The sequence below is a fragment of the Vanacampus margaritifer genome, chromosome 2, assembly GCF_051991255.1.
Source record: "Vanacampus margaritifer isolate UIUO_Vmar chromosome 2, RoL_Vmar_1.0, whole genome shotgun sequence".
Taxonomy (NCBI): domain Eukaryota; kingdom Metazoa; phylum Chordata; class Actinopteri; order Syngnathiformes; family Syngnathidae; genus Vanacampus; species Vanacampus margaritifer.
Window position 1 is genome coordinate 20739961 of NC_135433.1, and position 25605 is coordinate 20765565.

At 40.7% G+C, this 25605-nt stretch overlaps 1 protein-coding gene across 1 annotated transcript; it reads right to left on the reverse strand.

The window, feature by feature from the left end:
• Window positions 1-21636: 21636 nt before the first annotated feature.
• uncx (UNC homeobox) lies at window positions 21637-24220 on the reverse strand. The gene is made up of 3 exons (XM_077558584.1): window positions 23842-24220; window positions 23367-23542; window positions 21637-22646 (listed from the first exon to the last, which is right to left on the reverse strand). The coding sequence occupies exons 1-3, from the start codon at window positions 24110-24112 to the stop codon at window positions 21780-21782; spliced, it is 1314 nt and encodes a 437-aa protein (XP_077414710.1). The 5' UTR covers window positions 24113-24220; the 3' UTR covers window positions 21637-21779.
• Between the last annotated feature and the right edge of the window lie 1385 nt (window positions 24221-25605).

Genomic DNA, 25605 nt, shown 5'->3' on the forward strand with positions numbered 1-25605 from the left:
GACACACTTTCTCTGGGAAAAGAGGGCCAGTCATGAGCCATTTAACCACGGGAAAAGCAGAGAGTCCCCACCCCCCACCCTCTGCCCACCTCTAAACGGGTCTTTCGGAACCCATCTAGGAAGCGCATTGGAATAGCGGAGTAACAAATGGACAGTGGAAGCGGTTTGTAATGGTGATTAGGGTCTGAAATTGGTTCAGATTTACAGTGTCAGTCAGAGATGGAGGCAGAGGAATAAGCAGTCTAAGCGGTCTAATGGATCCATCAGCTCGCTCGGGCGGTTCAGCGGGCCGAGCGGGGTCACCAGCCATCCGCGGGCGCCACAAAAGCACTTCAATTTTGTTAGGAAATGTATCAATTTAACTGACTCGAGCGCCACACTGGAAACCTAATGAATCTGGACTCAATTTTCCAGCACACTGACTCTGGCAAAGCGGAGGAAACAATGTCGGTGGCGAAGGGGTGAACTCGGGGCCCGGCGCCATTGGCTGGCGAAAAAGCCGCGCCATCCCCCCACCCAACCCCCGCCGCCGACCCCGGGAAAACAAGGGCGGCCCTGGCGTTTATCTAGCGATTGTGGCGGCGCCGACTGCTGTCACTCATGTAACAATCGCGTCATTAAAGGTAAATTGGCTTCGATTTCAGCGGGATGATAATGCTAATTGAGTGGCAAAACATAATACCGGGGAACTGTTGTGTGGCGTCAAAGGGAGGAGGGGGACAGATTAAATGGCCGCACAATAGCGGGCTGCAGGCGCGGCAGATGTTGCTTTGTGTCGATGACTGAATTGACATATCTCTTGCTTGTCAGGCCGTGGCTTTTTGGAGAAGACTCCCAGGGCCAGATGGCCCCCACGCGCCGGCCCAATAAAGCAGTTAAACAGTCTGAAGACGACCAGGGAAACGTGCCGCCCGGTAATTAAACACGAGTGGGGGGCCCCCGCTCTATCGACCCCGGACGAGCAGTGCCTGACGGCCGGCTAATGAGGCGACTTTAAACTGTACTTAGGCCGTTTACTGTACATTATGTCCACACGTAAACAAACCATTTGCACACTCGGCGTTCACAACAATGGCGCAGGCCAGCAAATGCATGCCAAAGCATCAGGTGGCGCTATAAACTCTTACTGACAGTTCATTTCAGCCATTTTAAAGCAGGCTAAATCATTACAATGCGCAATAGCAGCTCCAGCATATGTTGGAATGTTTACCTAAAAAAAAAGAAAGAAAGAAAAAAAGATTAGGATTATGATTATAATGCTTATTGAAGTCTTTGATCGAAACAAATGTTTTGCCAAATATTTTTGCATAATCTTACTGAAAGAAAAAAGGACTTTCCGGAGATAGTCCTGAAAGTTTTTTATTACCATGACTTTAAAAATAAATAAGTAAATAAATAAATAACCACTTTTTGTTCTTATACTTATTTTTGCACAGTCCTACTAACAAAAAACATTGTTGAGCATTTCCAAATTTATTGAAATGTGTTACTCCATCAGTAATTAACAAAAAAACAACTTTTATTTGTCGTCAAAAAGTCTTTTGGCATGCTTCTAAATGCGACTACAACCTGACGATCTCAACCCAACGATTGCAAAAAAATTATTGGACGCATTGGGTGATTTTAACTTAAGGACTTTTTGCAATGTTGCAATGTAAACTTTACGAGCCTGTATCGCGTTCTGAGACTCCTCGTACAATATGTTCTACCCATCTAGTGTATATAATATATATTTTTTTTAATCTATAAAAACTATGAGTGCCAAAGAAGATGCTGGTTGCTACAAAAAGAGCACACATAAAAATGCGGATATATTGAAAGGCTCGTTCCCATTCAAATTTGAATGGAACTGGCACAGTACGTACGCCTCACATATGTTTTGACCACAAGCTTCCCTATTTCATCAACAGGCGCATATGAAATTATAAAAAGAGTTAAATATTGTTGCAAAACACAATATGTGTACTGTACTTAGAGTATGTCTATCGCTTGGTTGTGCATGGTATGCAGTTGTGTCCTGCTCTCTGCTAACCCGGAAATAGATTTTTCACCTGTGTGAAAGCTTCCATGCATTTTGATTGGCTATAATTTGTGAAGTCGCTACATCATGCAACTGCAAGTCATAGTTTGAATCGGCACAAAAGCAATGGCCGAGACTCGGTCGTGAAATCTTGTGGCAGAACTCCACATACTGCACGAGTGTGCAGTGGCGTTCCACCGCACCGTTCACCTTCCAGTGTCCAAAAACAACGTTTGCAAAGGGCCCGGTCGCTTAAAGCCAATTAAATGCTACTATGACACAAATTTGTGTTGTTCCGATACCAGTATCGGGAGAGGCCCTGATACGACATTAAAATTAAAATTCATTAATTAATTAAAAAATAAATTTAAATAAATTTAAAAAATAGTGGTATCGGCATCGATAAGTACTAACAAGTAACATACCGATTCCATTATTACCTACGCTAATAAATGACTTTGAATGCAACATCTTGCTCATGCATGACATTCACTACTGATGTGTGATGTGTTCACTGCATGCCGAGCCAAGAAATCCTATTGGCCCTTAAATGCTCTGAACCAATGGCAGGGCAGCTTTTTCATGTTGAGAAAAAAAAAAGAAGTGCGTTTATCAGAAGAGAAAATGTCGGCTAATTGGAAACACAGTATTCCACCATTTTTTAGCAGTGCCTTAACAAGCCATGATTGTTTGTCATCCATGTGAGTATGTAGTTTAGAATTACAACAACAACAACAAAAAACAAGCAAAAAAAAATCAAACGTCGTGGTATTGGTATGGTACTGCAAAACTGGAATCGGAATCGGAAACCGGGGGCCAAGAAACGGTATTGGAACAACACTAATATAAAATGATAATCCACAAGATTTCAAGTTATTGTTTTTTACTATCAAAAAAACATTGCAGATTAACCCTAAAACTAATTAATTGTTCCTTGGTTAACTGTTCAGTGAAAAATCATTACCCTCAACAATCAAAATAATTGAATAAATTAACAAACGTATGCGCACACACACAAAAGATCTGACTTGAATATAACCCACACTTTTCATTTGGTCTGAATGGTAAAGGATATAGATTTGCTTTTATTCTACTCATTCACTGATTTTTTATTTTATTTTTACCAAAAATTCTTACTTTAGCAGCCTAAAATGTAAAAGTTGGCATGATCAAGGCTGGAAGCCATAAATATGTTGTTATAGTACTATTTTAATCCCTCAAGGGAATTTGGTACAATCCATTCATCCATTTTCTATAATGCATATCCTCAAGGCCATTTTCTTTTCAACCAATTTCTTGAGTGAGCAGCCGGCACTTGACTCTTCTTTTAGCCAGCATGTACGTGGTGACAGAATCATCTCATAAGTGAGGTCAAGGCAGTTTGTTAAATGGCTTCTGCAGGAGAAAAGATTGAATCTAATGTTGCCTAAGTAGATTATTTTAAGTGGCAGCCCATTTAGAGGATTATTCCTTTCCTTTTTTTTCCCTCTCATTTTTGGAATTATTGTTTGAACGATACGACACACCTTGGACATGCGTCAAGTGTATCTGCCGTTTATAGCGCACGGGGCTGCATACTTTTATGCCGGCCCGCATAATATAGTGGCGGGCTTGTCGGCCTGTTATGGAGGAGGAGAGGCTGCTGCCCCTCCACTTGACCTCCCCATTATGGTGAGCACTGATCTCATTTGACAAGGCCGGCTGGAGCAGCCCCTCAATGTCTGACACGTCTTTGGAGAAAATCCTCCTCAATGCAGTATTAATATTAAAAGGGAGGGGCAGCGGCGGTCCGGTTGTAATCAGCAGGCTGAGAGAAGGGGCTGCAGACGTCGCACAGCGTTCTGCTCCTTTTAACTCTATGACTTTAATGTGATAGTCTGCCTTAAATACACTCTGTGAATTGCAGAACTCACGTTAATGCATCTAATCTTTTAGTCAAAGCTAATGTGCTACAACCAGAGGAAATCAAAGCAAAAAGTATAAGGGAACCTCAGCATACCTGACAAAACCTCAATTTAGTGAGCATCGAAGACAATATTTTACATGGTTTGCTTTATTTGGCTTTTAGTGGCTTTTTGTGACAAGACTCATTCAAAGCAGTATTCGTCAGTGAAGACTGCCCTCTATTTTTGTAGACAGCGCACGTGCGCTTGGGCACATCGTGATTTTTCCCCCCTCTTCCGTTACACATCATAATCACACGGTCCATGAATCGGCCTAACCCTTGGACCACGCACATAACGTTTACCCAAAGGTTTTAACTGCAAAAACTGCTGGCCTCTCACACCGAGTTTCCACCCGTCCCATTTTTCCCAGAATTGTCCTCTACCAGCTGTCCTGGGAAAATAACAATCTCTCCTGGGACACAATTTGTCCCGTTTTTTAGGAAGAATGCCAAAAGCTAATTTGATTTCCTTAATTCTGTAGTCTAAAAATGTCCCCTGCGCTACTGCGGAACGCTTTGTTAACAAGCGTGCCGCCAGCTGCATTTTGGTAGGTGCATTTTGGATTACCGTAACTCTGGCAGCGTTTGTGCTATCTGAAAAAATCCAATTGTGTCTGAAAGCTAAGCCCTTGCGCTTTACAGGAAAACGTGCTGTCATTACGGTAATTTCAGTTAAAGTCAAGAGTGCAGAGAAAAACAGTGGTATTTTCAGACATCAATTTGAGCAAAGAATGTTAACAAGAAGGTATGTATATCGACATTTGTATCACATGGTGGCTTTTTATAAAACCTACCAAGTCTGTGACTTGGTAATATACGTACGTAATTGTGAGTGATGTTTTTCTACGATAGTTACATATTACCACATCGTTTTGTATCTTAATGTTTTTTTCGTTCCTCCACAGATTTACAACTGAATTCAAGTCTGGACTGTCTGGGCCACTGCAAAATATTTTTCATCCAGCGAAACCATTTCTTAACCACTTTTGCTGTGTGTTTTGGGATTTTGTTATGCTAAAATGTCCAAATATTCCAAAAAATAATAATTGCCGTGGGTATGAATAATTTCGGGCTTGACTGTCAAGTGCCTGACCTTGATCAGGTGTTCACAAATCCACAAGCCCTAAATGTCTGTGTGTATCCTGGCAATCAAAACAAGACTTCTTGCCTGATTGACAACTGTCAGAGAAGTATTTCCTTCAACAAAAGTGCATCATTGGACAGTATGTCATGTGGTGTATAAAGCACCACAAAAATTCACTTTAGCGTTTAGAAAATGCATGGATGTTTCTTCTTTTTTTTGTTGGACTTTAATGTGTACATTGAATTACCCATTTGAATTGATTTGGTGGTTATATGGTAAACCAACAGATTAGGGGTACGAGTCCAGGCCCTCGCTGTCTGTATGTATCCCGGTGATCAAAACAAGACCTCTTGCCTCTGATCATTTTTGATTGACAACTGTCAGAGAAGTATTTCATTCTAAAAGTGTATCATTGTAGTTGCGGTATTTGGCTGTGATGATATTGTTACAGTTGACCAGTTTTTGGCACTGCTGTTTTCCCTGAAGACACCGGCTAAATTGCAACGCTGCCGTGCAGCTCGAGTTGATGCACCTTTTCTGACAGTTTATTATTCCGTCAAAGGTATTGTATTTGACTGACTATTATCTCACGGGCTGCTTTACTGGACAAATAGAGCAAAGGATTCTGCTTGGCCCCTTTATAAAGGCAACAACTCTGGTATATTTCGCTGTCTTTTCTGTTTTGCTTTGACGAGAGTGGAAGCTGAGCTTTGTTTATTTGGTCAGGAACAAACAGATTTGTGCAGAGGCCCCCTCTGAGAGGCCAAGTTAGAGATGCTATTTTAAAAGGTTGCCACTGACTATTTTGTGTTTTTTCTCCCCGAGGCGCTGCACCGTGAGACATTTAATGGAGGGACTGGCGCTTTCATATCAGTAAGCGAAATCAAATAATGCAAGATGATTTACTCCCCCTGGCAACTAGGGAGCGTGCCTCTATCCGCCGGCCAGGCATCGGGGCTTGGATGTAATCAGTTTGAAAATATTTCAATTATTGTGTTGATTTTAGTGGATTTGAAAGGCGTCGGCGCCGCGCCACGTCGCGTCCATGACCTGCAGAGGAAGGCATCGATTTAAACAGGTGTCAGAGCAGGAAACACACAGGCAATTTAAATGGGAATGGGATGGCAAAGTCATTGAGCATTGTCGAGTGCGTGTGTGACATCCGCCCGATGTCGCCGAATCAATGCAGCTCAGCTCTACTCGGGAGAAATCATCCATCTATGGGCCGCTGAGGGATTGCTTTTTGTGCCCTGCCTAGTTGTTGCCCATTTTGTCTGCAAGGAATAAGTGACTTTCTACAGCGCTAAAACAAATCAGAGAGCAGTTCAGTCTGTCAATAAAATCACGTGGTTTGTTTACCTTGATATTGCAGATACGGTGAAATTCTTCCAATAGAAAAAAAATGATCCTCTTTTGTTTGTATTTGTTGAAAAATGCATGGGAAGAGGACCTTGAAAAAATAATTGTATTAAATTGCAATCACAATATTTAAGGATTAGAATTTAGTTCAAATTGAAAATTTGTGTCTTTTCAAACGCATTTTGTTTCATATAGCTCAATAGCTTTATAGATGTACGTAATCAAGCGTCCATTGAATGTAGTGTGTACACTTGATCTGATTCGATCCCTTCCCCGTCCCATCAACCTACCTTAAGAGGTATTCATTTGCAATTTATGCCGACTTATTTTGGGCTCAGCTACAGTGTGCATGGAATGAAAACCCAGCATACGATCTAACAGCATAATATGCTTAAGCACATTCTCGCAAATACACCCCCCCACACACACACACCCCCCTCCTCCATCGCCTGATTGAGGGTTCTTTCCAACAGTTAGCAGTCAGTGCTGGCGAAAGTCTTTTCATTTGACGCTCTTGTGAGTCTTCTTAGCAGGGACCCCGAGGTGGTGACTGGCGGCGAGATGCTATTCTACTGTTATATGACAACAGAGCATTGAGGGGAAAGCGGGTGTTAGGGGGGGGGGTCCGGTCTGACATGTTGTCAGAAAGCAGAAATTCAAAGTCACACCCCTGCTTGTAAAACCTTGTAAGCCTCTTTGCCTACCACCCAATTCATTACCGGACACGGAAGGAAAAAGTTCATCCTATATATCCTCAGACAACGGCGCCATGGGAACCTATGCGACATACTGCACCTACAGTATAGGCCACCCTTAGAGTAATGCTAAATTAGAAAAAATGACACTTGAGAGGCAATATATGAGATTTCTTTTGTACGATTCACCTCAGACATTTGTAACAACAAAGACATTTTTGTGAAGACAACAATAATGAAAACTGATTTTAAATCAGTTTTAATGTAAATCTTGTAAATAAGCTTGTGCAAAAAAATATAAATTTATAGCTCGTGCATAACTTGCTCAAATGCCACAATGAAGTAGTTAGTAACTATTGTAAACACGTTTTGTAAACCACCATCAGTATTCTGCTACTAGTGCAAAATTACACCACAGTAGCACATTTGGGTAAGCCTGGTGATTTGTTAACTCATTCACTGCCATTGACTGCTATAGACGTCAAAAATTCATTTGAACTATTTCTATTAGTTTTACATTTTTTTCCCACTTTTGTTAACAAAAGTATGCAAACCTAGATTTTTTGTTGTTGTATTAGAACAGATATAACATTTGTGATTAATTGTGAGTTAACTAGTGACTACCTATTTTTTTCAACAACAAAACATTAAAAATTAGAGGCACCAGGCGATAACAATTTTTTATTGAAATTAATCGCATAACTTCACTAGTTAACTCACAATTGATCACAAATTTTATATATTCTAAATGTACCCCCCCAAAAAATCTAGTTTTTCATACTCTTGTTAACAAAAATGGAAAAAAATGTGAAACTAATAAAAATACTTAAAATGAATTTTTGATGTCTATTGCTGTCAATGGCAGTTAAAATGTGATCAGTAGGAACGACCACTGTCAGGCTGTCAGCATCAAAGTATGTAGAGTCATTTATGTCAGGATGGGGGAGATTGAGGACCCACATGCAGGGAGCAAAAGCAGCCAGGCAAGGATGTTGTTAAAAAGGGGGTTTAATTAAAAAAAAAAAAAAAAGGCAAACAAGGTACTTGGCGAAAATAACAAAATCAACAAAATCCAAAAACACAAGTCAAAGCAACAAACCAAACAGGAAGCAAGGAAATTATGACGACAGGCCATGGCATGGGTGTGACAGCGACAATGACTCGACAAGGACTGAACGAAAGCAGGGGACTAAATACACATAGTAACGAGACAACGAGAGACACCTGGACAACACCAGGGACCGGGATAACAAGCACAGGAGGACATGATAAAACTTGACGAGACATTGACAAAGGGAGACACACAAGTAAAACATGACCAATAAACGAACCCAAAACACAGACCATGACAATTTATTTTGTCTAATAAACTGCTTTTGGCTCTTGCCGCTAACTAGCAACTAGCTGCTAATGCTGGAGTCGGCGCTGATTGCTGACGACAGGCGCCACATAAAATAGTGTTAGCGTGATTAAGTTGATGTTTTTAGTGTCCTTATTAGCGATTTGACTTGATTTCAGGGTGACGTCGGTGTCAACATTTTGCGTGATGCTGCAACCACAGCGCCATAAATAACTGCAAAAATAATATGGCAAAATTTGTCAAACACTGTTTCAGCCTCCATTGAAGAACGACAAAATGTTGGTCGTAGTGTCACTGAAAACAGAACATTTCTTCAACGGTCAGTTACCCAATAATGACAGGGTGGACAGCAATATCAGGGGCTCAAGCAAAATGTTCAACAGCATGTGAAAATAGAATATACATTATCATAAAGAGTTGTTTTATCAACAAAATTATGGTGGACAACAAAACACTGTAAAAACAAAAATTAAAAACAGTCACAGTTAGTTAATTGCCTTATGTGTTCGTAGCAGTATGTGGGACATGCTAAAAATGCATTCATCTAATAAAAAACATGTATAAAATGAAAGAAACACATTTTAAAAAGCAAGGCAAGTTTATTTTATACACAAGGTAACTCACTGTGCTTTCCACAAGGAAGACAACATATATAAGTGTCAATAAACACAGCAGTTAACAACATTCATAAGCAAAGTAGAGAAAGCAAAAGTATTTTACAAAATGTATTAAAAGAATGTACATTGACAATAAGAAAACATAAGACAGCAAACTTTTAAAACATTTAGAGTAAAGATGTTTTCTAAGATAATTAACTCATTCACTGCCATTGACGGCTATAAAAAAAATAAATTTAAATATTTCTATTAGTTTTTTTTTTTTTAGTTTTATTAACAAGAGTATGAAAACCTAGAACAAAAAATATTGTACATTTCGAACAGATATATAATTTGTGATTAATCGTGAATTAACCAGTGAAGTCCTGTGATTAATTACGCCCCTAATTTTTAATAATCTTTTCTTTAATCTTTTTTTTAGAGAATAAAAGATTTTTTAAAATTAGGGGCGTCAGGTTATTAATTTTTTTTATTGTAATTAATCACAGGACTTCACTAGTCAGTCACGATTAATCACAAATTTTATATCTGTTCTAAATGTACACTAAAAAAAATCTGGGTTTTCCTACTCTTTTTAACAAAAGTAGAAAAAAAACGTTAAACTAATAGAAATAGTTCAAATGAATTAATGGCGGTGAATGAGTTAAAAGAGAAAAACATTATTTAAAAATGTTCAAAAGACCCTAATCAAGGGTATAGGGGGGGGGGGGGGGGGTTAACCTGGATTTAAAAGCATTTACACTTGGGTCTGACTTCACTTCTGTTGGCAGCTTTTTTCCATTTGTGTGCAGCACAACAGCTACATGCAGCTTCACCATGTTTACTTCAAACTCTGGGTTCAACTAGTTGACCCGAGTCTGCATATCTCAGAGCCCTGTTGGCTTTGTATTCAATCAGCATTTCTTGAATATATTCAGGACCCAAGCCATACAGTGTTTTATAGACCAGTAGCAGAATTTTGAAATCTATTTTACAGCTAACTTGGGAGCCAGTGTGCAACCTTAAGGACTGGAGTGATATGTTATACTGGTATGTGTGCAAACGTTCGACCTCTTATAAAAAAACATTTCAATTATTTCAATATGATTATTGAGTGATTCTAATGAGGACACCAAAAGGCGCAGTGTACCTGTATTGTATATAACATAATTGAATCCATATTTTTCAACCAGAATGATAAATACACTGTTTGCAGGTTCCCTTTCTTAATTTGGACATTTTTATCAATCCAGTGTGAGTCTTTACACGCAAAGCAAAGTATACAGTAGCAAAGGTGCGAATGTGTTCGCCGGCATTCATCTCACTCCCGCTCGTTAGTCCATTATGACTCATAGGTGTCATAATTTAATCGTCTTGTTTTCTATTGCCTGCGGATACTTCAGGGGCCAGGAAGCGGCTGTGTAAAATGCAGCCGGCGCTATTGCACCCCTCTCTCTTTTCTCTTTCTCTCATCTTAATTGGAAACACTGGGGGGTTTGCATCCTTTTCACTTTCACTTGACCTTAGAAGATGAACCGCTGATAAAGATGAGAATCATTATCTGCCCAAGAGAACTCAGGAGGAATCATTTTCTCCTCTCGTGTTCCATTCATTAATTTGCAGAGGAGCTTTAAAGATGTGTGAGCGAGCGAGCTTTTGTCTGCGTGGTCACTTATTGAAATCACAATTCTCTCTAATTGGAAATCACACCCGTTGAGGCATGTGGTGTACAAACACTTATTTATTGGAAATAGTCATTTCTAATATACTGCAAAAAATTGATCATCCCACCTGCAACTGCTTCATATTGGATATTGTGTTAATTTATGCTAATTCATAAAGTCTTAACCTTTAATTGGTGCCTGAACCCGCTATGCTAATTAATATGTTAATGCAAGTGTTTCCAGAATAACATGTTAATACAAGTCAATTATGAGATTGATTGATGTCTACTTACCACAAATGCATACAAAGATGTAATCACTGTGCAAAGTGCATGCATCGCAACGTATCCCACAATCACAAATCATATTTCCTCATTCAACTAAATGAGAGGATAAAGAATATATGACTGTAAATACTTACTATATTGCTGCACGGTTTACAGAAAATGTTAGTTGTGCTTTGGAGCCATCTTTGTCGTATTAGTTGTTAATATCAACACGCTTGAAGAAGACAGTGAAAATGGCCAAATGGATTTCTTGAAAGTAGCGATGGTTCAAGCAAATGTATGGCAGTGTAATTACTTACTTTGAAAGTTGCTGGTTCCCTTGTCATTAGCAGCTAGATAAGCGTTCCATGTGTCGAAATGTTCCCTCCGCCGGTTCCCCTCACGGCGTCAATAAGGCTTCGGGCTCCCGGGTCGTCCTCGCCATCAGTGATGGATGTGCTCACACCTGCGAGAGGTAAGCGCCATTGATTGTGTCCTGTTATCACCTTTCATTTACTTGCTGCCTCTGCACAATAGTTTATTTGTTTGTTTGTTTTTTCCCAGCCTTGCATCACAGGGTTCAACTTTGTGTGCCACTACCTTCAGACGCCGATCCGAAGTTTCGAAGTTACTTACCATTTTCAGTCTCCAAAAATGGCCAAAAAGTACATTTTTGGATTTGGACCAAAAGTATTTTATCACCGAAACAATCCAGTTGAAAAAGGATGTTGTTATGTTGACGCAAGAAAAAAATGCAACCAGTGCATGTCAAGTTAGCCTCAATTAGCTAGCTTTGGCTAGCCTGATGCCATTACGCTTTTCCGCGCTTCCTCTATGGACCACTTTTTATTTATTTAGACTTCAGGCCAGTTGAACACTCGCCCTCTTGAGCCATTAAATGAAGAAGTGGACCCAGAATGGAATGTCTGCTCCTGTCCCTGAGCTTCATGACAGAAAGTGTATATGTCAGTAGTTAGCAGGGAGCGCTAGGGGATTAAATCATGTGCATGTAATGGTGAGATGTGAGGTCTTGGCCTTGATAGTGTTCGGAAGGTTTGCAATAGCGCTTTAATTGTGAACGTCTTGGACTCCCTCTCGCCTTGCAGCTCTTGTCAGGGCGTTTTTAATTGCAGCCAAAAATGTCTATTAGTCAAGTCTCCCTTAGGCGTGCACTGTATCTATTATGGGGGTCAAATTGTCAACTGCACTGACTGACTGCAGAGCTTCTGTCAATCTATTAAGAAGTTTGTTCTGTTGTAGAATTCCATTCCAAAATTAATTAATGAAGTAAGATTAATCTATCTTACTGGAAATGCCTTTTTTATTCAGCTGTGAGCCAAATGATATTCTCTAACATATTTAAACTACTATAACACACTAAATTCAGTTATTCAAACAGTATTTTGATGTATTGATGGGGGTTTTTTTTTGTCTTGAGTGATAAGCAAAAAATGTGTTTGTTTTTTTGCCGAAGCAATAAGCAGCAGTTTGGCAGATAGTGAATAATTCTTTAAAAAAAAAAAAAAAGACCAAGTGCTCACGTCAAACTGTATGTTCCTACACCCAGTTGCATTTTCTGTCAAATTAAGTATAACATATAATTACATGTTGTTTAACAAACCAAACAAATTTTATGTCGCACTATCGTTCTATCATTGAGTGCATATTCATTTTAAAACTTGACTTCTAAACATTGAATTTAATTACTTTTTGCCGACTTATTGGAGACTTTTTGGGAGATGTTTGGCCCTCTGCCTCCAAACTATAAGTTGCTCAAAACAATCACTGGCTAATTTAAGCACAAACTACCATTATTCCTCTTCTTTATTGGAATCCGTGAGTGTGAGTGGTATAAATAGTGCTTGTGGACAAATATACATTTGTCATTTAAGTTTAATTCCTACCTATTTGTTGCCTAAGTGTTGGATTGTAACTTCAAATGTAACTGAATACATTCAGGTAAGTAGTAGTAAATTGAACGGGCAGTCTTGATCAGCTCTTGTTAAGACTTTCCATTCATGTGGACACACGAGATGGCCCGTGGATTTAAGTCTGCTTCTAAAGGAGCAACACGCACACAAATAAATGTAGACAGTCGCGCATGAAGGTCTGAAGACAGTGTTTAGCTCATCCCATCTTTGCAACTTTTTCACACTTCACGCTATATTAACCCCCGGGGCAAAGATTCCCCAGGAAGTCGGCCAAAGGAAAAGACTTGTCTCTTTCATACAAATCACCAGCAAGTGCTAAGCTCCCAATGACAACATTTACACGGTGCCAGGATTGAGCGTGAGGGTGTGTTTCGGTAAATGGCTTATATGCTCCCACTCAATCGCGAAAAACAAATGGCAGGCAATGCTAAGTAGCGGTTTTAACTTTGAATTTTAACTAGCGCCCAACCGAATAAAATTCTGATAAGCAAAAAATCTGTCAATTAATTAAAAAATATATTCAGTCAATATAATAACTTATTTTTAATGCATAAACAATAAAGATTACAGGTAGAACATCTGACTGTTTTACGATACGCTGCCCTGTATGTTTTCCAAAGCTGGGCCGAACCGTCGTTACATCGGCCCGTCATTGACGGATGCCCAACTTTCGGCAAGTGCTTCCGCATTTCCGGTGAGGGCTTTATGACGCGAAGCCTCGTACAAATACACATCTGTACTAACACTGATCAACTGACGTAAACCTGCTTCAGTCGGTGCAGAGGTTTTGCTCAGATCTGATTATTTGTTTAAATTTACAACGGAGAGAAAAATCTGCAAAAATCAACTTTTTTTGTTTGGGGTTGAATGTCATTATCTTTGTCTTGTTGTTTAAAATATATTCACAAAAAATGTGCTAATTTTAAAAGAGCTTATATCAACCGATTAAATCGGTCAGTCTTAACTGTTATTTAAGTGTAAAATGACCAATGTAAAGATAAAAATAAAATAAGAAACTAAATAATAATAAAAATAGCATTACGGGTTTACCACTAATCTCATCCACAACCATTTTGTTTTCAATTCTTATTTTCATTCGTGATAGACCGATTGTTTTTTTCAAGGCAGATACTGATACGGATTATTAGTAGTCAAGGAGACCTATAACCAATGTTTCAAGCTGATATTAATTTGCAGTAAAAGAGAAAATATTTGCGTTTTATATATATATATATATATATATATATATATATATATATATATATATATATATATATATATATATATATATATATATATATATATATATATTCTACCAAAATTTGCAGGGAGCTTCCAGGGTCATCAGCATGTGTTAAGCTAAATTAAAAACTTAGCAAGTACAAGAGTACCTCTGAGTTTGAACACAATTCGTTCCTGTGAAGTGTGCAAAGTCCGAATTGTTCAACCTCCGAAAAAAATGTTCCCATAGGAAATAATGTAAATGCAATTAATTCGTTCCCAAGCTCCAAAACCAGAAAATTCCCATTTTAATTTCTATTTATGTAAAAAACATGTACACCCTGTACAGTATTTAAAGAATAAATACCTTACCTGTATGTTTTTCTTTGCTGCAACTGGCCTTGCTGTCTTTCTTTGAACCCATGCCGATGAAAATTGTCACGGAAAAATTGAAATACAATCGCGAATGTATGGAGCACCCCCGGGAGTATTTGCGCTCTGACTGGAAATGAGCAGCGCTTCGCCTCGACTACCGCAACATGATCATTCGCCTTTTAGGTACGTTTGGCTTTGCTTGCTTTGCTTGGGTGTTCGAACGCCGAGGCATTTTTTCTCAGATCTTTTGGTCGAAGTCCGGTTTGTACCAGTTCCGAGACATTAAAACTTCCACTGTAAATAGTTCCCTAAAGTTTTCTACTGTAAATAAAGTTTTCCAAAATTTCAACATAATTTCTTAATTTTAAAAAGTGTTTTTTTTTTTTCACATTTTATTAAAAAAAAGTGTAGGTAGTTTCCAGTGTCAGCATCCTCTCTTATAAAGTAAAGTGAAAATTTTAATAAATCCATAAATGAGAAGTTCCTTGTATCTCACTGAGCAACAAATACATGTGAATGTAAGCTAATTTGGGGTTTGCGTCACGGTTCGTAAAATGTTTCAAAAGATCTTTGCCGACAGTAAAAAATAGTCTGAATATGTTCCAAATGTTTTTGCGACAAGTAAAAACTGTGTGTGAACATCTTACGAATATTGATGAAAACCTTAAATTTCGCTACGTTCGCCAGCGTTCACTGCTCAGCGAGATACCAACTTTATTGGCCTTCACATTCGTAAACAGGCCGATGCCGATATTTGTCAAAATGCCAAATATTGGCAACCATAATCGGTCTATCCCTAATTTTCATATTGGCCCTAGCAAACATGACTGTACTTCTCGCTGCTTCACACTGTCAAAAATCCTTTGCTAATTGTCTATTTGGAAAACAAGATGCTAAAATCATTGCAATTAGTCCACTTCAAACTTTTAACATCAATGTGTTGTAATGAAATTGACTCATCAACTAGTTGGTCAACCCTTACTTTTGAGGTGCTTCATTTTATGAAAATCACACTTTAATTACCAAAAGTAACACTCAATTACATTCAACGTATTTTCAAACGAACTTTTAAGAAGTCCAACCTAAACCTAATAGATAGCAAAAATTGCTAACCAAGTTCCATTTAGCATCGGTGATGCAAAAGTGCTGTCGGATTTAAGTTGCTTCCAGGTGTTAAGTCAAACTGTCACGCTTGGATTGTTCTTCTCACATTGATTTAACCCCGCTGTGATAGCGCCGTACTGTCTCATTGATATTTGAGACAACCTGCTGCCTGTCTGGTGCCCACCTGGACGTGGCCAGTCCAAGCGGCTCGCCTCGCTTGATGCTTCTCCTTTTTCATCTCTTCCAGCCTTTTAGCTATTGACCAAATGACAGTTTGATTCTGGCAAAACTTTCAGGCTGCAGCTCGGGATGTTCTCCAGGGTTCTTTGTGTGTGACTCTGGCAAGCCTGGTGATTCACATCGATCGGACAAAAAAGGAGCGAATGAATTACATCAATGGAGAGCCCAAACTGGGACCTGGAGGTGGGTTGCACTAATTTGTCCTCAGTTTACATTAAATGGAAGAGAAACAATGTTGTATCTTTTCTCTTTTCTTCACGCTGTAAAGCAGAGTTTTATGAAACACCCTTGACACCACCCTGGTCACCTGAGCGGAAGGTTCTTCTAATTTTGGATCACTTTATTTACTTCATTTGGTGTTGGACTTTGAAGAGGTCACATTCCTTGCTGTTTCTGCTTCTTTTTTTTTTAAATGTCACCACTGCTGTTTCTAGTCCTTGAACATTCCACCTTCACTGTTAGAATGAGGTCACACAATTTACAGTAAGTTCGGGACCTTTTACCTTTTCCCCAAGGAGATAATTTTGCTATTTGTAAAGGTTTATTACCTAACGTTTTCAGTCCGAGTTGCAGTAGCCCTTTTGTTTAAAGTTTATTTTCTAACCCTGATGGATCGAACGGCAGATTACACATCAGCGTTTTCAACTAAATACTGATTAACTGTGTCATTGGTGTGAGCAAACAGGTCTCAAAGAGGATGTTTATGACAATAAAGATGAGAGATTCAGTGAGTGGATGACATTTGCGTACATGCGCCAGCACAGAACATCCACAGCATCATTTTAGCGGTCATACTTTCTTCTTTAAGTTACTAGAACTCACGGCTAAGGAGCACATCTGCATGATGCTTCACCATTGTATGTTTTCTTTGAAGGCACAGCCCCGCCTGCTACAAAATGGATTCATAAGCACCAACAAAAATGGTTAAAAAAAAAAAAACGTTAGGTCTTTTTACAATGGCCTTTGACACTTTGATTTCTAAGAACATTGGCTTTTAATTGGCTAGATTTACTGTGAACATCCTATATGGCAAACAGATTGCCAATAAGCCTGTATTTAGCTTAAGTGAAGCCAATTACAAAGCACAGATTTCCACTGAAAAATGTGCTAATTGCTGCATATATACAGTTGGTATGTATTCATTCTATATGCTCACTGTCCACAACAGCACAGCGGTGTTTATGGGATTCCATGCAAGAGATATATCAAGAATTCTGCCTTTACAAAGATGATAAAGAGATGGTCAACATACAACGTGTGTAGACTATTATTGTGCTTGAATTTTGAAACCTGCTGTCTTTGTTCACTTCTTCAGCTCCATTAAGGAGTCACAATATTTGAAACAGCCCCCAATTAAACTGCATTGTGCTTTTTTTTTTTTAATCCATATTTGCAGAGTTTTCTTTAAAAAAATAAAATAAAATCAAACTTCGTGCATGATTTGAGTGATGGAAAGTTTGCATTATGTTTCCACAAGCAGCCCACCGTCGTGCTCTGATGTGCCATGCAAAGTCGCACGTGTATGCCACTTTTCTTGTTTGTGTTTGTGTTTCCTCGCCTCTCGAGCTCTGTCAGGCCGCCAGCTGGAAGACGAGCAAGAGGATAACACGCATAGCAATCACAGCAAGAGTGGAACTCACCGTTTCGTGTGCAAAAATGTCAACGCTTAACGCCCCCCCCCCCCTCCCCTTCTCCACACACACTTGGCACTCGCAAGTTCTCACCCACTCAACTTGCAGCCTAACTTCCCAATGTAAAGACGCCAAAAGCGAAGTATTTTGCTTTTGTGTTCCTAATGGATCGAAGTTGATGTCCAAAATTGCAGTAGGCTATTGGACCTCTCCCATGACATGTCTTATTGAGAAACGAAGTATGTCATTTTCCTCATGGAGTCCACAATTCCAAGTGTCATTAAATTCTGACCTATAATTGTTTGTTTCAAATTGATCATATATTAAATGACTTTTAATTTTAATTGAATTTGTTAATTAAGGCTGACACTGACTTTTGATTTTTAAAAGCCTCCTTCCCAGCCCTCACTTGATCTGTATGAGCCACTGAAGTATAGCTGCTGCATGTTAAACCAATATTTATATGTATTTATATGTAAAGCCACGGTCTTTATTTTCAATCAGTGTGGATAATTTAGACGAGAATATTATTTGCGCTTTTGCCAACGTGTGCAATAGAACAAAATGAGCTCTCCGAATGTTATTCAAAGCATATGCTTTTCACATGTCAGCGTTCGAGAAATTTACATTATTACACTGTGGCTCAGGATATTACCATTCTACCCTTATCAAAGAAAAAAACATGCATTTTTACAAACACATTGTAAACTTAAAAACGTATAAAGGCCTATATTACTCAGATATGTTATAAGTAAACGATTGTGATTTATTATAAAGGGCGGAAAGGGTTAAACGGAATATGTAATATTTCTTAAAATATTTACATAATATTACCTTTGAACAAAATATATTTGAGGCTATTAATTGACTATCAATGAGTTGTCTTTGCAGATTATGCTTATAAATTGTGTTTTTTGCTACTTACTGCATGGCTAAAACACTTGAAAAAAATCATCAGTGTAGATGGTTAATTTGAGGCTTATCCTAGGTATGTGCGTGAAAGATAAGCATGATTAAATCCAGCGGCGCATTAATGAGAAGGAGGAGTGTGAAATAATCCTAAAAAGACAGAAAAAAGGGGGGTTATGACTCAAGTTGCCATAGCAGAGGAAGCCAAATGTCAAGTACCATTTTATTTTTATGCAGGATTTTTTTTTCTTATATAGGGAGGCAAAAGAGCTTTTCCTTCTGCATGATATGATATGCCCATTTTCTCCATCTTCGACTATTCTGCGGCGAATGACACATCCTAATGGCCTTAATTAATTTGTCCCCATTAAATAAAACTAACACACACAGAGAAAAGTCTATTAGGCTTAATTAAGCCTGATATCCTAAATGCCGGGAATGTGAGGGGGCTGCAGCAGACAAGCCGGGGGTTTTGCTGCGTGTGTGTACACCCCCTTTGCAACCCCCTGTCTCTACATGATAGTGCAGGGCCAGCTTGCTTGCCGCCTCTGGGCTACCTCTCCTCCTCCTCTGAGAGTTTGAAATGAGAAATGGAAATGGCACAAAAAAGCAGGAGGTGCTAAATTAGCTGCCTGATCTGCACTTATTGCCGCATACACCCCCCCCCCCCCCCCCCAATATTACTTTGCCAATGTGTAGCCTATACCCCCTCCTCTCCTCACACCTGCCCTCTTGGCAATCCAGGCTTGCTCGGAGACATAGCATATTTATCAAGCGCGCATCGGTGTATATGTATGAATGGATGCACGATGATCAGTTCAATTGAAAATCAGCGTCTGCGTGACAGGCCGACCTGACACCTCCTCGTAATTAGAGAGAAAAACGACGGCGTCCGGGATGCATAATAGAGCAAAAACAATTTACACCCCCACCCCACCCCCATAATGATCCCGCCGTTCAAATTGAAAATTTCTGCGGCTATACGGGCCCAAATTGAATTCATAAAGTGTGATTCATGGGCGACACGCCGTTTTTTTTCTCTCTCTCTCTCTTTTGCACAACGCACAGCCCCATCGATTGATGGTTCTCTTCGAGCATTGCAGGCGTGCAGCTCTCAGGCAAGAAAAAGCTTAACTACTTAAGCAAATCGCTAATTTCACCTTAAGGCCACCAATGTGCAGCCATGCAGCGATACTCCTATTCAGCCTGCTAATGAATTATAGATGAACTGGGCACATGTCCCACATAGCCTCAGAGTGTAGCGTGCATGGAAAAGTAAATAAAATGCATACGTTCAGTGCAAATTGGAAAATATTGTATAGCCTAAAGAAAAACGCACTTTTTTTTCCTTGTCACTATGACTCTTATAAAACTCGATATAAGATCCAACATAAATGGGGGGAAAAAAACTTTAAAATATAGTCTCACTTTTGATTGGCAACAAATTTGACAATGTGTTCTATGCTATTTGCAATATAGTATAGACCTGCATGTGCTCATAATCAAAATGTTTTTTGCACACCTGCAAACTACAACCACAATAATAAAACACTTCTATATTACTGTAAATCAAAACGGATAATTAATAAAGATTTTTTTAAATCGTACCTAAAATAATTAACTCCACCCAAAAAAATCAGTAAAATGAATATGATAAAATGATAATAAGCAGCAAGCACCCAACACTCAAAAAACGGCATTATCCCCCACATGTTCTCTTTCCTCCCACCCTAATAAGACATTGTGCAAACAGCTGCAAGGGTGTCAATTTATGTAAATATTTTTATATGCCATGTGATGACTTAAGCCACAGCATATATTTGTTTAATTATTTCACGTACCGATTTGCAAAAATTCATGCACATATGGCTGGATTGGCTGTTTTTTTTGTTTTATTGTTATTATTAGAAATAAAAACATGGCTTCCACGTGTCTTGGGCATGATATTGTGGTCCAATATTGGCAAGAAACCGTGCAGGGGGCGGCGGTGGGGGTAGCTATAGCAGATGTCCCAGATCCCGCTCGGCCTCCCCGGGGAGCGCCTTCCCTATTAGAACAAATGTGTTGTGCCATTGTAAATAGGCACGTTCGGCCTGGCCCGGCCCATTACAGCCCGGCCGTGATCAATAGGCTGATAAGAGCCCGACATGGACGTGAAGGCGACACAACAATGAGCGGATATCATCGAACATCTATCTTCATGTGCACCCCCCACACCCCCTTCTGGTCCACAAGGGGCCCCCTCTGACACACACACAGACACACACGTAGAGTGTGAGCTCATGAAAATGCCTCCCCACGATCCAATAATGCACACATGCACGCAGCTGCCGAGGCTATTATTTTCCTATTTCAATTTGACACCCAGGCCTTTTCATGCTAATTCTATTATTCCTGGAAGTTTATGTGATTTCATATCGCCACAAATCGGTAATGTATTACCCCCCACCTCACCCCACGCAGCACCCTCGCCCCCTCTTCTTTTTCTTTTTTTTTGCGCTAAAATAAACCGTATTCCCCCCGCAAAGTAGCCACCGGGAAAATAATTACTTTCATATCAAAACTCTGCAGGAGTGCAGCGGCTCCCTTTTGCCTCAGGCTCCTAACCTCATTTCATCTTTTGGAGAGTGTGTATATGTGCGCGGGTGTGTGTATACTTGTATGTCTGCGCGTGTGTGTGCGCGTGTACAGTGTGTGTGTTATAAATGAATATATTTGTTAAGGCAATACACAAAATATAGCTTGCATTTCTCCCCAGAAGAAGAAAATCTCACGTGATTTACTGGCCCGACCAAGAAGCCTTGTTGTCCGCCTTTAATAAACAAAAATATAACACTAGAACCCCCACCTTCTCCCCCTCAAAAAGAAAGCTCGTGGTTGGCTGGTCCTATCCGAATGTCCTGTTATCTTCATTTACAAATACCAACATGAAATACAGCATTAAAATTTTACCCCCAGTCTTCTTGTCGCAATTTAATATTAAAATATATATAGACCAAACAAAGTGTGACCAAGAGGAAAAATCCAATAACTCCACTTGAAAATAGCGCGAAAACAATATGACCCCAACCAACCCCAGAAAGCTCTTTTGTGATTGGCTGGCTCTACCCGGAAGTCTTGTCGCCATTTAATGTCGTACACGCTTTTGATGTGATTGTATACAATAGATTTATTTAAGAAAAAGCCTCACATGTGTAAATAAATAGTATAGTCGTTTCTTTTCTTTTTTTTGAACAGCTCTTGAGGGTTTTGTTGTGTTTTTCTGACACGTTTAAAATGATATCTAGACACTCACACTCAAAGGGAGAGGAGAACCTAACGTGGCGAAATTGAGCTTTGGCCTTAACTTTAAGGTGTTCGTTGTCGTTACCCTCTTGGTTTATTCCGTTTTTTCGTGACAGTTCGGCGGTGGTTCTACTGGACTCTCGTCTAAATGTTCTTTTCTGCATTGTGTGCCGTGTTCGTGGCCCAAAGTTCCAGGGCTGCTGGACTCCGACCGGTCCCTGTCCGCTGCCCCCGGGGAGACGCTCCTGCACCCCGAAGAGGCGGCGCACTCGTGAACGCCGGGCGCCTGGTCCCTCCCCGCCGGATCCTCGGAACCGCTGTCAGGGTTCGAAGCTGTTTTTAAGGCCGTCTGGGGCACAATGAATCCGAGCGGCTGCGTGATGGGGTAGAGGAGAAAGTGGCCCTTCCCAATGAGGGGCCGAGAGGCGGGTAAGGCCGCGGAGTTGCGTCTAGGTCTGGAGTCCGACAGGAGGCTTTCCACGCTGAACGGGTTGAGTTTCTGCAAGCTGGAGGTTCGGTTGGTACTGGAGCACAGGCTCGAGCGGTGGTTGGCGTCGGTCAAGTCCAGCTCAGAGCCGCCAGCGTCCTGCTCCAAGTGTCTTTGGTTTTGGCCCAGCGTATGCAGCGAGTGAGGTGCCGGGTCGCAGATCGGCTTGGTGAGGTCCAAACGCGGGCCGGTGCTGTGCTCACTGTCGGTGACGTGAGACAAGCCGCTGTCGCTGTCCGATCCCGGGGTGTGAAATAGATCCCCGTGCAGGTGCTTGTTCTGGGCCTTGAGCAGGCGGCGCTCCTGCTTTCGTTTCTTCTTCTCCGTGCGGTCCAGTTCTCGCCGGGCAATCTCCTCTGGGTCCATGGGCTCGCCGCTGCAGGTGGTCGGGTGTGCGTTGTGCGCTGGTCGGCCCGGACCCTTCTTGGTGTTCTCTTTCTTCCGCCACTTGGCTCGACGGTTCTGAAACCAGACCTGCATGCATGTAGAGCGAGACAAAGCAGGTGTTTCTTTTTTTTTAATTCATATTTTTCTCCAAACAAATCAATTAAACGCAACAATGTTTTAATTAACTAACTGCTCCTGCTGTCTTGTCACATGCTAGGGCCTTTAATTGGACTTTTAATTGGGCAATCTGTGCACACGCATGAGACACACGACAATGCCAGAGGAGCTGTTTAATGTCAGGTTGTGTGTAAATTCATTTCATCCCAAAAACATTTATCTATGCATGAAGCATATAGTGATTTTATACATTGTCTAAATGTGCAAAATGACTTTTTTTTCCTTCTATTTGTTATTATTGCTTCCAGTTACATTAGGTAATTGGCCTACATTGGGGAAATAAATATAGTACAAAAAATAGATTAATTAAGGTTTTTTGTTTACACTTGAGCAATAACTAATTTATAGCCTACAGTGCACTCTACAGTTTTGCTGTCACAACACGTTTTTTTTGCAAAAAAAAAAGGTAGCCTCGAAGCACTTAATTAAAAACATAACACTAAAAATCTATATAGTTAGTAATTCGTTTTAAACAGCCTGTTGAAACAGGGAAAAGCGTATACCCTCGCCTATTCCACTATACTATTTGTTTACCCTTTAAAAAAAATTAAAAAATTAAAATAACTTGCAGATTGCAAACCCGGTTTCCAAACGTGACAAAAGGATGAATTAAAACAACAAAAGCTATACCTGCACCCTTGACTCAATGAGGTCCAGTCTGAGGGCCAGAGCCTCCCTCATGAACACGTCGGGGTAATGGCTCTCGTTAAACGCCTTCTCCAGCTCCTCCAGCTGCCAGCCGGTGAAATTTGTGCGCGTTCTTCGTCTCTTGCAGCCGGGACTCTCTTTGTCGAGGTCCCCCGAGTCTGCCAGCAGAAGCAAAAGCATGCACTTGGGATGTTTTCCTGCATTATTTTGCGAAACATCTGGCCGGATGTGTTGTTGTCAAGCTCGCATGCGGCCACAAGTCCGTCTCATTGTTTACAAAAGGGGTGATCATTTCGTTGCATTTAGAGTGTCATTTTTGCGCCGTTTTTCCCCCCAGCCAAAGGCATGTGTTAAGAAGGGAAATGATCCTTATTGTGCTCGCCATGCGTGATAATTACTCATTTCCCAACAACCGCGCGAAGGGGCGCTGAAGGTGGCAGCAGCGTGGCGGTCTTACCTGTCAGTTTGTACGGCTGATTGTCTCCGTTCATCCCGCAGCCAGAAGCCAGGAGCCCGCCGGAGCCGCCCACGGACGCCGCGCACGACCCATTGAGTAATCCGTCTATGGAGAAGGGGACGGCGGCGGACTGCAGCTGGTGGCCGGCGGCCAGCTCGTAGACGTGGTGGTGGCTCAGGTGGTAGGGGAAGCCCACCATGCCTCCACCGCCGCCGCCGAGAGAGCCTCCGAACTGGGCGTGAGGCGGCTCCAGTATCCGGCTGTCCATCATCCCGCTGGCGAGGTCTGCTGGAGGGCCGCTGATATGTGTAGGGGTGGGATTGTTTTTTTTTTTCTTCTTCTTTTTTTTTTTACTTTAAAAAGCACGCAAAAGCGAGTGTGGCCGACGAGGCGGGGGCATGATGTGTGCAAGGCAGAGATGAGCTCCACTTTATCCACATGAACCTCCCTGATAATTAGCCCGGACTTGTGGAGAATCCGAGACCCAATGAGAGGCGGTAATGGCCGGTGACGTCACATGCGCGTCCCTTGCACCCCCTCCCGTATCGATTGCTAATTAAGGTTGACATCCACCTCAATAAACAATATCAGAGCTGTCACAACAAGACAAGAGGGCTTTGATAAGAACTACATTGCAGCTTACACCGGGGACCCACCGGGAGGAAGGGCTGCCTGGATTCCGGGGAAGGGAGCATGCAGGCGGATAGCTTTGAGCAGCAGTCGCGCCCCGTGCACGGAGAAGCACCAGACACCTTTATTTTGTTTTACACATTTTGTTGCAGATAATGCTGAGCACAAATCCTTTATTTATTTTTATTACTCGCACTCGTATTATGGATTATGATTTGAGGGCATGCGGCATTTACGAGAAGACATGCTCAAAGAGGCATAAAACAAATTGGGTGATTGGTGAAATATGGCTGCGGTTTAAAAGGGGCACAGAAAGTGTCATGTTTTGAATGCATCCATACAAATGAGGCCGATAAAAAAAATGACAGTATGCACCTTGCTGCACAATCTAAATCATTAGTCCCTCAAGTGATGCATTCAGCTTGCCAAGTGTGGACGTGTCATAAGGTGTTTAATCAGAGATGCAATTTGGCGCCCCCATGACCAGCATCATAAGACCCCCTCCCAGCCACACCCACTCCTCTTCCTCGGTGACCCTTGACACCGGGATTGGCATGTTGTAATAACCCGAATCTTTCAACAGAAGCCGCGATAATTGTTACCCTATTAGCATGCAAATTGTTTAATTAATATTATTATGAGGGAAGGATTTAATCCGCTCCTCACTTGACCCTCTCCTGCACACAAAAACAAGCCTCTGTTCTCCACACACATTTCAATGAACTCCTTGAAAATGAGATCCTGGCTTTGAAATTTATTTTTTTTAAACTTTCATTTTAAAGTGTCAGATTAAGACTATGAATAATTATGATCTCGATTTGTTGTTTGTACGACAAAAAAAATGACGGCTTCGTTTTCTTTTTGTACATGTAGGTGACATTGTCAGATTCTTTGCTTTAATTAACCCGTTAATAAGACGAACATGGGCGCCATCGAGGCGAGCCACTGCCCTGCTTGTTATCTTTTTTCATTACAAAACTGCCGCTATACATGAAAAAAAAATATTTGGTGCTGCCATAGTTCATATACCGTATTGCATACTTTTCCCTTAGACTATATTGAATCAAATGACTATGATTCAATATGTGAGGATGAGATGAGCAAAAGTGCCTTTAATGGTATACATCATTGAGG